General features: G+C 36.8%; 1 protein-coding gene across 9 annotated transcripts in view; it reads left to right on the forward strand.

Annotated features, from left to right (window-relative positions):
* The window catches only part of myo6a (myosin VIa), a 57896-nt gene that overhangs the window by 41104 nt on the left and 1598 nt on the right, over positions 1–15194 (forward strand). For 2 of the 9 annotated variants that reach the window (XM_081379365.1, XM_081379363.1), the window contains exons 23-32: positions 2639–2768; positions 3128–3218; positions 4175–4325; positions 4420–4628; positions 6243–6321; positions 7607–7767; positions 8711–8746; positions 9617–9720; positions 10272–10403; positions 12457–12675. In XM_081379365.1, the coding sequence (XP_081235491.1) occupies positions 2639–2768; positions 3128–3218; positions 4175–4325; positions 4420–4628; positions 6243–6321; positions 7607–7767; positions 8711–8746; positions 9617–9720; positions 10272–10403; positions 12457–12675 (1312 nt within the window). Of the gene's footprint in view, positions 1–2638; positions 2769–3127; positions 3219–4174; positions 4326–4419; positions 4629–6242; positions 6322–7606; positions 7768–8710; positions 8747–8997; positions 9037–9616; positions 9721–10271; positions 10404–10505; positions 10536–12456; positions 12676–15194 lie in introns of all 9 variants that reach the window. The other 7 variants (XM_081379366.1, XM_081379364.1, XM_081379368.1 and 4 more) reach the window with 5 other exon arrangements.

The following is a 15194-nucleotide window of genomic DNA, read 5'->3' on the forward strand; positions in this document are numbered from 1 at the left end:
CTTTCTTTATCCATCCATCCTTCCTTTATCCATCCATCCTTCCTTTCTTTATCCATCCATCCTTCCTTTCTTTATCCATCCATCCATCCTTTCTTTCTTTATCCATCCATCCTTCCTTTCTTTATCCATCCATCCATCCTTTCTTTATCCATCCATCCTTCCTTTATCCATCCATCCTTCCTTTCTTTATCCATCCATCCTTCCTTTCTTTATCCATCCATCCTTCCTTTCTTTATCCATCCATCCTTCCTTTCTTTATCCATCCATCCTTTCTTTATCCATCCATCCTTCCTTTCTTTATCCATCCATCCTTCCTTTCTTTATCCATCCATCCTTCCTTTCTTTATCCATCCATCCTTTCTTTATCCATCCATCATTCCTTTCTTTATCCATCCATCCATCCTTTCTTTTATCCATCCATCCTTCCTTTCTTTATCCATCCATCCTTCCTTTCTTTATCCATCCATCCTTTCTTTATCCATCCATCCTTCCTTTCTTTATCCATCCATCCTTCCTTTCTTTATCCATCCATCCATCCTTTCTTTTATCCATCCATCCTTCCTTTTATCCATCCATCCATCCTTTCTTTTATCCATCCATCCTTCATTTTATCTATCCATCCAACCTTCCTTCCTTTTATCCATCCATCCATCCATCCTTTCTTTTATCCATCCATCCATCCATCCTTACTTTTATCTATCCATCCATCCTTACTTTTATCCATCCATCCATCCTTTCTTTTATCTATCTTTTATCTTACTTTTATCTATCCATCCATCCTTACTTTTATCTATCCATCCATCCTTACTTACTTTTATCCATCCATCCATCCTTTCTTTTATCCATCCATCCATCCTTTCTTTTATCTATCCATCCATCCTTACTTTTATCCATCCATCCATCCTTTCTTTTATCTATCCATCCATCCTTCCTTTTATCTATCCATCCATCCTTCCTTTTATCCATCCATCCATCCTTCCTTTTATCTATCCATCCATCCTTACTTTTATCCATCCATCCATCCTTCCTTTTATCTATCCATCCATCCTTACTTTTATCCATCCATCCATCCTTACTTACTTTTATCTATCCATCCATCCTTTCTTTTATCTATCCATCCATCCTTACTTTTATCCATCCATCCATCCTTTCTTTTATCTATCCATCCATCCTTACTTTTATCCATCCATCCATCCTTTCTTTTATCTATCCATCCATCCTTACTTTTATCTATCCATCCATCCTTACTTTTATCTATCCATCCATCCTTACTTACTTTTATCCATCCATCCATCCTTTCTTTTATCTATCCATCCATCCTTACTTACTTTTATCCATCCATCCATCCTTTCTTTTATCTATCCATCCATCCTAACTTTTATCCATCCATCCATCCTTTCTTTTATCTATCCATCCATCCTTCCTTTTATCCATCCATCCATCCATCCTTACTTTTATCCATCCATCCATCCTTACTTTTATCCATCCATCCATCCTTTCTTTTATCTATCCATCCATCCTTACTTTTATCCATCCATCCATCCTTTCTATTATCTATCCATCCATCCTTACTTTTATCCATCCATCCATCCTTTCTTTTATCTATCTTTTATCTTACTTTTATCTATCCATCCATCCTTACTTTTATCTATCCATCCATCCTTACTTACTTTTATCCATCCATCCATCCTTTCTTTTATCTATCCATCCATCTTTACTTTTATCCATCCATCCATCCTTTCTTTTATCTATCCATCCATCCTTCCTTTTATCTATCCATCCATCCTTCCTTTTATCCATCCATCCATCCATCCTTCCTTTTATCTATCCATCCATCCTTACTTTTATCCATCCATCCATCCTTTCTTTTATCTATCTTTTATCTTACTTTTATCTATCCATCCATCCTTACTTACTTTTATCTATCCATCCATCCTTTCTTTTATCTATCCATCCATCCTTACTTTTATCCATCCATCCATCCTTTCTTTTATCTATCCATCCATCCTTACTTTTATCCATCCATCCATCCTTTCTTTTATCTATCCATCCATCCTTACTTTTATCTATCCATCCATCCTTACTTTTATCTATCCATCCATCCTTACTTACTTTTATCCATCCATCCATCCTTTCTTTTATCTATCCATCCATCCTTACTTTTATCCATCCATCCATCCTTTCATCTATCCATCCATCCTTCCTTTTATCCATCCATCCATCCATCCTTCCTTTTATCCATCCATCCATCCATCCATCTTTACTGTGTCTCATGAAGATAAATGGGCAGGTCATATTTTATCTCAAAATAAGAAGAAACTATGTTTGTAGAAAAGTGTAACACCATTGTGCACCGTACATCTTCCTTTTAAGATATATGGCAATAGCTCAACTTTATATATCAATAGCACAATATCTATCAATAGCCTTTTTTTTTTTTTTTAGATTTTGGGATGAATATGGAATGACTCTGATTGATTTAATCCTGATATGTCTTTATGTGATGTGAATATCCTTTTTTTCTGATTGTAGTTTAGGAATGGTTGATTGTATTTTTCTTTACTCGTGATTATGAATATCCTCCATAAAGCTTTGACCTGTGCAGATGATTGACTGACCGATGTTGCTCTTGTGTCAGTTTGCAGAGTTTGATCAGATCATGAAGTCAGATCCGGATCATCTGGCTGAACTGGTGAAGCGTGTGAATAAATGGCTGATCTGCAGCCGCTGGAAGAAGGTGCAGTGGTGCGCCCTGTCCGTCATTAAACGTACGTAACAAACCACCTACCATTGGGACTTGATGTTTATACACTCCTAATCTCAAATTACAACGACAAATCTCTGGAAATTACAAAGAAGGGAAAAATGGTTCATTCTTTGTTTAGAATTAGTCTCTGCACACTTTGGACTTTCATTTGACTGTGATGCATCCTGGGATGATTTTAAGCACTATTGAAGGATTTCCCTTGTATGTTGTACACTTGTTGACTGCTTATAAATATGAATACAAATGAATGAAAAAATAAATACAGAAATTAAGATAAGATTAATTAAACCAATACATAATTACAGAACTGAATGAATACCTAAAGGACTAACCGTCAGTTGTTCATTGTTGCACTGTCAGTGAAGAACAAGATGCTGTACCGAGCCACGGCATGTATCCAGATGCAGAAGACGGTTCGCATGTGGCTGTGCCGGAGGAAACACAAACCACGGTTGGTTAACACTTATCAATACTACTAAAGTATTTATTAATCTTAGTTGATGTTAATTTCTACATTTACTGATACAGTTTTTAGTAACACTTTAGTTTAGGGTCCAATTTTCACTATTAACTAGTTGCTTGTTAGCATGCATATTTCTAGGATATTTATTAGTACTTATAAAGCACATATTAAATGCCTTATTCTGCATGACCATATTCTACATCCCTTAACCCACCCAATACCTAAACTTAACAACTACCTTACTATTAATAAGCAGTAATTAGGAGTTTAGTGAGGCAAAAGTCGTAGTTAATAGTGACAATTGGACCCTAATCTAAAGTGACCCATTTTTTTAACCCATTAGTTAATGCACTGTGAACTAACATGATCAAATGATGAACACATTTATTTTTATTAATAACATTAACAAAGGTTAATAAATGCTGTAAAACTACACAGTTCATTGTTCATGTTAACTAATGCATTAACTAAAGTTAACAAGTGAGACCTTATTGTAAAGTGGGTATCACTTTATTTCAGTGTCTTTGTTACAAATGTTACATGTACTTACCATAGTAATAACAGTAGTAAATTATGCATAATTACATGCAACTAACCCTCAACCAAACCCTAATCCTACCCTAACCCTATAGTAAGTATATGTAGTTGCTTAATGTTACTCAGTACTTAAATATGTAATTACACTGTAACGATGACACCTTAAAATAAAGTGTAACCGTAAAGTGATACCAACATTTAAACTATGCAAATATCACACTGTTATCATATAACTAACTAAACCCACATTTACGACATTAACACGTGACCAGAAATTCATACACTACTGCTCAAAAGATTTGGACCAGTAAGATTTTTTTTTCCATTCTTTTTTTTATGTATATATATATATATATGTATAATAATCTGCCAGCATTGATGTAATTGTGTGTGTTTGTGTGTGTTAGGATCGATGGGCTGGTGAAGGCTCGTAACCTGAAGAAGAGTATGGAGAAGTTGAATCAGGTGGTGTCCGGACTCAAGGAGGGAAAACAGGAAATGAGCAAACACATGCAGGAACTAGATTCCTCTATCAACGCCCACATACTCAAGATAAAGGTGTGTGTCAGAGAGAAGGACCTCTCTTGAACAGCTCAAATTCCCTGAAACCCCTGTAGATAAAGAAGTCTGTACTGTGTGTCTCTCATCATAGAGCACTGTCATGAGCCGCATGGACATCGATCACGAGCACCAGGCTCTGGTCACTCGCTCGCAGGAGCTGCTCAGCACCATGCAGAAGAAGAAACAAGAGGAGGAGGAGATGGAGCGCCTGAGACGCATCCAAGAGGAGATGGAGAGAGAGAGGAAGAGACGTGAAGAAGAGGATCAGAAGCGCAAACAAGAGGAAGACGATAGACGCCTGTGAGTAGACAAATCACCGACGTCATTTATTCACCTTCATCACGGTCCAAACCCGAATGACCCAGAAAAGTTTTTTTTTTTTAAGCATTTACGAGGTATTTGCTCTATAATAAGATGAATGAAGTCCATAAAGCACCATAAAACTATCATAAAAGCTTTGTGCTACATTCTGAAGTCACCTAGATTTTAACAAAAGTTGTCAGAAAATGAAATTTCACACAATCTATTTTCTAAATGTAAGTTATAGATTTTATAGCGAACATTCATCTATGCATTTAATTTTTTAATTAGTTTTGACCTAGTAATTTCTAATCAAAATGTCATAACACGATCTTCCAGTGAAACAGCTTTTTTTTTGGAGATGTGTACTGGACCTCTCCAATCATTAAGTCCAGGTGTCCCCAACCCCCGGGCCGCTGACCGGTACCGGTCCGTGGGACATTTGGTACCGGGCCGCACAGAAAGAATGAATAACTTACCGTATTTTCCGGACTATAAGTCGCTCCGGAGTATAAGTCGCATTAGTCAAAAAATGCGCCATGAAGAAGAAAAAACATATATAGCCTAAGTCGTACTGTACTATAAGTCGCATTTATTTAGAAATTTATTTCACACAAAAAAAAAAACAGTGATACAGACGGGACAGGTCTCGCTTTAAAACTTTCACAGAGACCTCAATCAGAAAGCAAAAAGCCTGTCTTTAAATTTCATTTTGTTTTGAATTAATTGTATCTTAATTTTAATCAATGTTTCATCAACCAATTACCAGGATTTAATAAATAAGAAGTAAATATATTAGAAAATAGATAATCACGACACAGAGGCGCCGGCGCGTGAATTGGAGCTCGTCTCATAAATTAACCGAAACTCAGTGATAAGGTATAGCCTACTTGCCTCACACACCTGAGACATATATAGAAAGCTTGAAATGTCTACTTTTAAACAGAACAATTCAAAACGAAAGAAAACAGACTGTTCTCTGCTTATGTAATTCGTATGAAATGTGCATTTCTCTCTGGTGCGTTCACGAAAATCGCGAGTCAGCATCGTCAACTTCATCTTTCCAGCCGACACTGACACAGAAAAGACTTGTTTATTAGTAAACAATTAAAATGTCTCCTGCTATATTTTACATATTCATAATCATTAATTTTGCCGGTTCGTTGTGACAGCTTTTAGGTGCTTTATTGGCAGCGCCACCCTTACATGTTACATGAACGCATCACCACCGAAAACATGGATATTTTTTTCTTTTGGGGGGCATTTTGTTTGTGTTCAGGCGTTCTCAGTTGTCTTTAGGCGCGATGTTACGAGGACGCTGCTAAAAAAGTTGCGAGTAGGCCTACTACACATTGGATTCACGTTTATTATTATATTTAAAAAATACCCCAGTTTTTATGCCGGTCGTATCATTTTATTTTGTTGTATTTATCCGCCACACCTTAAAGGCCGGTCCGTGAAAATATTGTCTGATATTAAACCGGTCCGTGGCGCAAAAAATGTTGGGGACCGCTGATTTAGTCCACTTAAACCCGGCATTTGTCTTTTCCTTTAATCCACTATACTTGGATATACGTCACAATACTGAAGCTTGCATCTGTCGGTCTGTTTTAGGAAAGCGGAGATGGAGCAGAAGAGAAAACAGGAAGAGGAGGAGCGTAAGAAAAGAGAGGAGGAGGAGAAGAGACTGCAGGTGAGCTCAGTGTTTTACTCCACATTATTTCTTCTGCATTTTTCCTTTCTGTAGCAGCAGGGTCTAAAACCTTCAAGGTGCAATAGGTGATTCTCCACAGAAACGTTTTTTTGTTATGCTGGTTGAAAGTGTCCTCATATCCTGAAAGCAATCACTATGTTTAGTGGTCTAAATGTATATTTATAAATATAAATATCGTCTGTGGAAGGCTTAGGACCATAAAATGTTCGGTCAATCATTGCATTCGGTCCGAATGAAACGTCTTCCCTGTCAGTCAACGTGTGTTTGCATACCACTGTTCACACAGATATCATATGTCATCGGCGTGCTGTGGAATCCGAATCGCACAGATGTGAAGCCACTGCCAGCTTCCAGAAAATGCTTTTGCATTTACCCTGTTTCCCTCGACAAAAACCCAATGCGATTTTTCCATTGGCTTTTGGATTATTGCTGAAAATAAGCTCTGTTACCAAAAAAATCTTAGGATTCTTACACGTTTTGGTCATCGCGATAATCTTTGTGATTAAAAAAAATAAAATTCCCTGAAAGTTCGAGTTATAATCGTTAGCAAGAGCACGATCTATGAACACACTGAGGCTGTGAAATTGAACTAGTGAGTAGATGAGTTTATCTGTTTGGCTGATGATGTTTAATTTATTTCTACAACCGCTGAAGTCACACATACTTGTTAGCACCGCCTTTTCAAGTCAAGTAAAAGCTTTAAAAAAAAAATCATAAAAGGGTACTACTGATGTTTTTATGTTGTCGAATAAAACTCGAAAATATGTTAAGCTTGTGTTCAGCGCCTTATTTAAGGCATTTAACCAAAAACCCATTTAAAAAATACATTGATTTTAGGACGATGGAACAGGAAGTGCTAAAATGATAACTCATTTATTGATTTTGGCCTACAAAAATACATAATCCCTCCAGCACTGTATAGCAGAGGAGGAAACCCGAACCGGCTCTCCTGAGTCTGTACTCTTGTGTTTGGTAGCGACTGATTAACACCATTGCAAATACACAAATCTCAACGGATGTTTGACTTCTCTCTGGCAAACGGGTGTCGGAAATGTGAAGTTGCACAGCGCTGTGTGTACCAGGGTAATCAGAGTATTTCTGCTTTTCTAATAGCGCCACCTGCTTTCAGACAGTGATTTTTGCACTTTCATTCAGCCCGTCTTGTCACATTTTTGTACATGTTTGTCTGAACTGACAAATCACACAATAAAATGACGCAGAATATTGTGCTGAATATTATGTTGGTGTGACGCGTGTTCCTCAGGAGGAGATGGACCTGCAGCTGGAGGCCGAGAGGGAGCAGGAGGCGTCCCGTCAGGCGGTGCTGGAGCAAGAGCGGCGGGACCGAGAGCTGGCCCTGCGGATCGCTCAGAGCGAGGCCGAACTCATCCCAGAGGAGACGCCTGTGGAAGCCGGATCGCGCAGGTGTGAAGCCGATGCCAGATGTCCAGAAAATACATTCCCTCTCAAAACCTTTACCCTGTACCCCTTACAGCTAAACACACCCCATAGGAAAACCTTACCTCACACTGGGCCAAATAAAACACTTATTATATTCAAATGACTTACAGTACATGTACTTTACACATGCATTTAAACATTAGAGTGTAAATTTTCCTACAAACACAGTCAATCATACAGCTACAGGTTAAAGGATTGTTCCGGGTTCAATGCAAGTTTAGCTTAGTAGCATCCGTGAGTAAAAACTGTAATGCTCTTATAATGGAAGTCAATTAGTGCCAGAACAAGCCAGATCCGGCTCCTCATTTGGGGGATCCTCCAACTCATACACCACTGAAAGATATTTAGGTTATGACCTGTGCACATATGTTCAGGAAAATTAGGTATAATAAGGATAATGTTGTCAATAACTTGCTAAATCCATGTTAAATGTATAAAAAAGTTATTAAGAAGTGGAAAAAAGTGGTCAATGCCATGTTTTGGCAATGATCAATTGGATTTGACCGCTATTCGCATTTCCAACACATGACAAGCATATAGAATAATAAACTTTGATGCACTTCTGTTATTTGTGAAATAGTTTTCTGAAACTTGCGTGTGATTCGTAGTCATCGAACGTTACCATAAAGATTTCTTTAAGAAAAGAAAAAGAAAAAAAAAATGTGTCGGGGTTTCCTCAAAAATATTAAGTAGCACGATTGTTTTAAAAAAATGTAACTCAAATATAGTAAAAGATCAAGCAAACTCATGTTTCCTCATGGTGTGAGTCGTTTAGCTTGTCTTGAACCTGGAACATTCTTCTAAAGCATTGATGGTGGTGGGATTTTGAGTCTTGTTTAATAACCGACGGACGCTTTGATTGGTCTCTCCATCACATATTTAATGCTCTTCCTGTCTGTTTTTACAGTGTTGCACCACCACAAAAGCTCAAGAGCTTGACCATGTAGGTTACATTTTCACTATGTCTCCTATTGAAATCTTGATTGTTTACTGCAAATTATTAGATTAGTTTGGTAGTTTTGTAAGACATTTCACGAAACTAGCATTTATTTTCACATTTATCACCATGAGCTTAAATTAGGCCCAACTGGGAATCTTGTTGGTAAAATGCACAAATGGAGGGAATATTCTTTTAGCGATTATTGCTGACGTCATATACTAACATATGTACGGTCCAATAATCATGTCCTTTAGGGAGGAAATGGCCAAGGAAATGTCTGATCTTCTGGCTCGGTGGGTAGAAGGGTTTGTTATCACTACAGAAATACACAACCAAAAATCTAAACCTTATCCACTGGAGAAAAATAAAGAGCCTGAAATTTATCTTCAGTGTTTCATTTTGATAATCAAATGAATCCAGAGTCACATCTAGTTTTATTCCTTCTGTCCACGAATGAATGTGTTTCCTACTTACAATTTGATCAATGCCGATTTGTCCTTTTTTTCTGAAATTGATCTTCCTGTTATTGGTGTTGTGATGTTTCAACTCTTCTCTTCTTCAACCGATCTCTCATACTTTTCACAATTTAATGAATGTAGCCATTTTTGTTGCAAAATAATTGTTTATTACCATGTATTTGATTTAGTTATACATATTAGTGTGTTTAGTACATCTTATTTGTTGTTTGTAGTGTAAATGTATCTTATGTTTGATTGGTAAGTTGATTAGTAAATCTTGTCTTTTTTGTAACAGACAACTTGTAATTCCACTGTACTTTAAGTAGCTCTAGTTTCTGTCAAATGCCTAGTGTAGGAAAATGCATCAGTATTTTCTCTTCATTTGGTTTTGTTTGTGTTGTTTCCATGGATTCAGAAGTCCACAGGTGACCGCCACAAACGCCCAAGTTGATGTCAAGAAGTATGAACTCAGCAAGTGGAAATATGCTGAATTACGGGATGCCATCAATACATCCTGTGGTAGGAAAGCTTTTATCAGTAAATTTGAACAGAATATGTTTGGTTTTATTTGTTTCTGCATTTCAATGGAAAAAAATATGACTGTATACGGTCCAAACCATAAATTAAATTGCTTCTATTTGCATTCTTAGCCAATTTCATACATATTTTCTCTTTATAAATCATATTATCAGCATAACAAGTCAAGTAAATAGAGTATTTCCTTTTTGTATGTCCCCCTTCTGCACTCAATCTGGCCTAAATAAAACCTGATGATCGGCATCATTTGACATCTTGTGTTGCTCAATGTCATAAATAAGCTTGAATCACTTGATTATTAACCTTAACATCTGAAATTGTCGTTTTAGATTTTACCTTTTGTATTAAATGTTCCAAAATCGGTCAAAAAGGTTCTTACATAATCTGCTGAAAAATAGTTTCTGTGCTTCATTGCTTTTAGATTATTTCAATTTATTTAAAATGAACTTCATTCTGAGTTGATGGGTGTTAATGTGGATATTGTAAATGTCTGTTTTATTTCAGTTTCGTCTCTTTTCACTCTCTCCGTGTAGATATCGAGTTGTTAGCTGCGTGTCGTGAGGAGTTTCACCGCAGACTGAAGGTTTATCACGCGTGGAAGTCAAAGAACAAGAAGCGCAACACTCAGGACGAGCAGCGGGCGCCGAAAGCCATCACAGAGTACGGTGAGAAATCCCACAAATCCCACCGGAGTCAGGATGAAACTCATAATACACGCTGTAGGCAGAATCATTTTTTGGTGGTGTTTTTTTTTTTTTTTTTTATAGTTGATATAATTGAAAGCAAAGCCTTCATCGGTAAGTATGGACGAAACACTAAAAAGTTAACATAACTAAAAGGCCTAATAAAATGAAAAGAGAAGAAAAAACAATAATTAGCTTAACTCACTTATTTAACAAAACCAATAGAAAATAATATTTACAATAAATAAAATATCCCTCTTTCCCTGCTGCTTTCCTAACTATTTGTAATATATTTACACTACTGGTCAAAAGTTTTGAAAGGTCTCTTCTGCTCACCAAAGCTGCATTTATTCAATCAAAATACAGTAAAAACAGTAATATTGTGATTTATTCTAATTTATTCCTGTGATCAAAGCTGAATTTTCAGCATCATTACTCCAGTCTTCAGTGTCACATGATCATTCAGAAATCATTCTGATTTGATATTTGATGCTCAAGAGACATTTCTGATTATATTCAGAAAAAGGTTGTGCTGCTTCATATTTTTAAGGATTTATTTAATAAATACAAACTTCAAAAGAAAATATTTTGTAACAAACATTATTCATATCTTTCACTTTTGATCAGATTATTGCATCCTCGCTCAGTAAAATATTAATTTCCCACCACCCAAAAAAAGAAAAAATATCTGACCCCATTAAATCAGTATATTTGCCATTGATATGAATTCAGGTGAATATGAGGAAATGCTAATGTTTGGCTTTATTTTGGTAATGTTGATGTGTGTATATATAGACTCATAGTATTGCTAAGTCTGATGTTTGACTCAGGTTTGATGTTTCTTTTGTTCCATTGACGGTCCATTCAGCGTACTTACTTTTACAATATCTTTTTAGCTGACCATTCATAATGCTCTTTGAATCAGATCCACACATGCAGAGTCCAGTAATACCGTATCAATATTTCATGATGAGCACATATGCAGTAAGTTTTCATTTAGATTAGCTTTTATCAATCAATATAACTAATATATATAATTGCTGTCAATGAAATTAATTGAAAGCTTCATGTAGAAGGTCAGCATACTGTTAATGTGAGTCACTTCGGCTTGCTCTGTTGGTATTTTTTCACATTATACCATATTCTGGGTATATGGTAACCAATCCCCAAAAAGTTTTTTTAGTTTAGTCAGTAATTTTTTAAACTTTTTTTAATCCTCACTAATGAAATACTATGTGGGTTGACATGTCTCATCCAACTAAGCCTCGTTAAGACCGTCTGTCCATATCCAATTTTTGCGATTTTCCAATTGGAATCCGATCATATTTAGCAAGTGCTACATCCATATGTGGTTTGAAATCTTATTCAAAGCGGATTTTGCGTGGTTTATGTGACTTTCTCTTGGCACATAGCGTAAACAAAACAAGGTAGTGTTGTTGCAAAGTGCCGAACGAGCAGAAAATGCCAATATAACAGAGACATGTTTTGAGACCGGCAGAGACGACAGCACAAAATAAAGCCAGTAAAGTTGTAAATAAGACAACATCTATATTGCATATTGCAAACCCCTCCATGTTGATGATGTTGTTTTTGCTGTATAACTACCAACACAGCGCCATTGCCATAGAAACCAATGCAGATGTTCCGGAAAACGAAAGAGCAGCATTGGACACACAAATCAGATCTGAACAGATGTGATACACAGTATCATATACAGTCAATCATTTAAATCAGATTCCAATCAGATACACAAATAATCAGATTTGAACAGCCTTGGAATATTTCATATTTATATACTATTATATGTAGCCATGTGGATTGGGAGTTTTGGACCAATGATATTACACTGTGGGCGGAGCTTAACAAATGCATCATAAGAGAAAACATGATAAAGTCTTGATGCACATCGCTTGACTGGTTGTGGCCGAGATTTATTCTGACGTGTTATCTTGTGGCAGCTGGCTAGGAGATGTTAGGAGAATCAGATTGTGTTTTTCTAGCCCTATAACGGTGTCGTCTTCCCATCATCCTCCAGCCCAGCAGAACCCTGTTGTGCCTGTAATGCCTCGGCAGCAAGAGATCGTCATGAACAGGCAGCAGCGCTTCTTTCGCATTCCCTTCATCCGACCAGGAGACCATTTTAAAGACCCGCAGAACAAGAAGAAAGGATGGTGGTACGCCCACTTCGATGGGCCGTGGATCGCCCGACAGATGGAGCTGCACCCCGATAAACACCCCATTCTGCTGGTGGCAGGTGCCATTCACTTTCACTCACATTTATTCCTCTCGTGTGGAGATGTCAGTTCACTGCCTTTACCTCACTGCTGCTGTCAGTGTGTTATCTTTCTGATAACCTTATCAGCACTAGACGATTTTCCCCAAATCACGCCTGCAGCACTCTGTGCGTGTCCTAATTCACTGATAGTCATCATACGCAAAAATGCTCCAATACCAACATCTAAGTATGTGGTTATTTTATTAAATACATTTTCATGGGTTCATTACTTGCATACATCATGGCTAAAAATGCAGTAACACTTTAGTATAGGGAACACATATTCACTATTAACTATGACTTTTGCCTCAATAAACTCCTAATTACTGCTTATTAATAGCTAGGAAGGTAGTTGTTAAGTTTAGGTATTGGGTAGGATTAAGGGATAAGACATTAATATGTGCTTTATAAGTACTAATAAACAGCCAATATCCTAGTTAGTGTTGTCAAAAGTACAGAAGTCAGTACTGAAATTTAAAAATGTGATGATACCAGCATTTCCCTCCAGCATTTTGAGCTCTGTTGAACCGATTCTTAAACGGCTCTGAATGGCCATTGTGTTGACGCGCTCAACATACAGTGCTATGCATAAGTTTAGACACCCATGCTAAAGTTGACTAAAAAGAGGAATAAAAAATCATCTTTTGGAAATTGAACTTAATGCCTTAATTAAAAAATTAGGAAAAATCCAACCTTTAAGGACACCAATTTTCTTTGTGAATGAATAATGTATCGTAAATAAATAAATAAATAAATGTTCTTCCTTAAAATTCAATGCATAACTTATAAGGTGCATAAGTTTGGACACCCCTCTGTTAAATTCCCATAGAGGCAGGCAGATTTTTATTTTTAAAGGCCAGTTACTTCATGGATCCAGGATACTATGCATCCTGATAAAGTTCTCTTGGCCTCTGGAATTAAAATAGCCCCACATCATCACATAGCCTTCACCATACCTAGAGATTGGCATGGAGTACTTTCCATAAGATCATCTCTCAATGCAAATCTAACCAGCTATTAGGCTAACTGAAATAAAACCATGCCAATCTCTAGGTATGGTGAAGGCTATGTGATGATGTGGGGCTATTTTAATTCCAAAGGCCAAGGGAACTTTATCAGGATGCATAGTATCCGGGATCCATGAAGTAACTGGCCTTTAAAAATAAAAATCTGCCTGCCTCTATGGGAATTTAACATAGGGGTGTCCAGACTTATGCTCCCTGTATTTTAAGGAAGAACATTTATTTATTTACGATACATTATTCATTCACAAAGAAAATTGGTGTCCTTAAAGGTTGGATTTTTCCTCATTTTTTTTAATTAAGGCATTAATTTCAATTTCCAAAAGATGATTTTTTATTCCTCTTTTTAGTCAAATTTAGCATGGGTGTCTAAACTTATGCATAGCACTATATATGTCTCTGATTGGCCAATGGCACATTTTTAAATTTCAGTACTGACTTGGTACCGAAGTTGGTACTTTTTGACGACTCTAATCCTAGTAATATGCATGCTAATAAGCAACTAGTTAATAGTGCGAATTGAACTCTAAAATAAAACCAAAAATACTGCTATCCATATCCAGTGTGCTATTTTACAAAATATTGTACAAAACTACAAAAGTACTCTGTGTGACTTTGTGGATGAATATGACCCTTCACAATAGATAATGCTTTACAATGTACATATGACAGTTTATCTGTTCAATAAAACACGTTACTCGCCTGATGATAAATAACGGCATATCCACGTCACTTTTACAACATTTCAAATCCCTCAGTTCTCGCCATCTCCAAAATCTCGCCAGTGTTGATTCTTGTTTTATCACGAGCTCTGTGGCGCTCTGTTTTCCCCAGCAGACTTTCCATGTCTACCTTTCTTGCTCATTGTTACAACTAACCTCTGACCTCTCGCACCAGACACACGTCAAAGCAGCCGGAGCAACTTTACTCTGTTTACGGATATGATTAGACACAGGCGAGTGACACATGTACGCAATTTCCCACAAAACCATCCCGTCAGGTCTAAAATATAAAAACTTATAATAGGCTTACTATATTATACATGTATGACTCATTTAACCCTCTAGGCGCCACGGTCGAGTTTACTCGACAAGATGCGGCACTGAATAAAACGGCCGATTTTGTCAAATAGGGTGTCAAATTTCGTTCGACCTCCCATCCACTAGATGTCAGACATGTTATACTTCAACCCCGACTCAAAAAAACATCATGCTTCTATACAAAATCTACGAGCTAGAGCGCATTGAATCAGTGCGAACAAAAGCGGAGCTAGTGTAAGAGTGAGACATTTTATCAGAGCAGTATTGTCAACGTCAGCAAGTATTTGCATTCGATTATTATTATTATTATTAATTATTAGTATTATTATTATATAATGACATCAATAAAGCTTACCCGCAATGAAGTGTTGGGTGTTTTATTCGCGGACCCTGATTCTGAAGGGGAATATCTGCCATTTATTAGTAATGATTTACA

This window comes from Scardinius erythrophthalmus (assembly GCF_964197995.2).
Source record: "Scardinius erythrophthalmus genome assembly, chromosome: 11".
NCBI lineage: Eukaryota > Metazoa > Chordata > Actinopteri > Cypriniformes > Leuciscidae > Scardinius > Scardinius erythrophthalmus.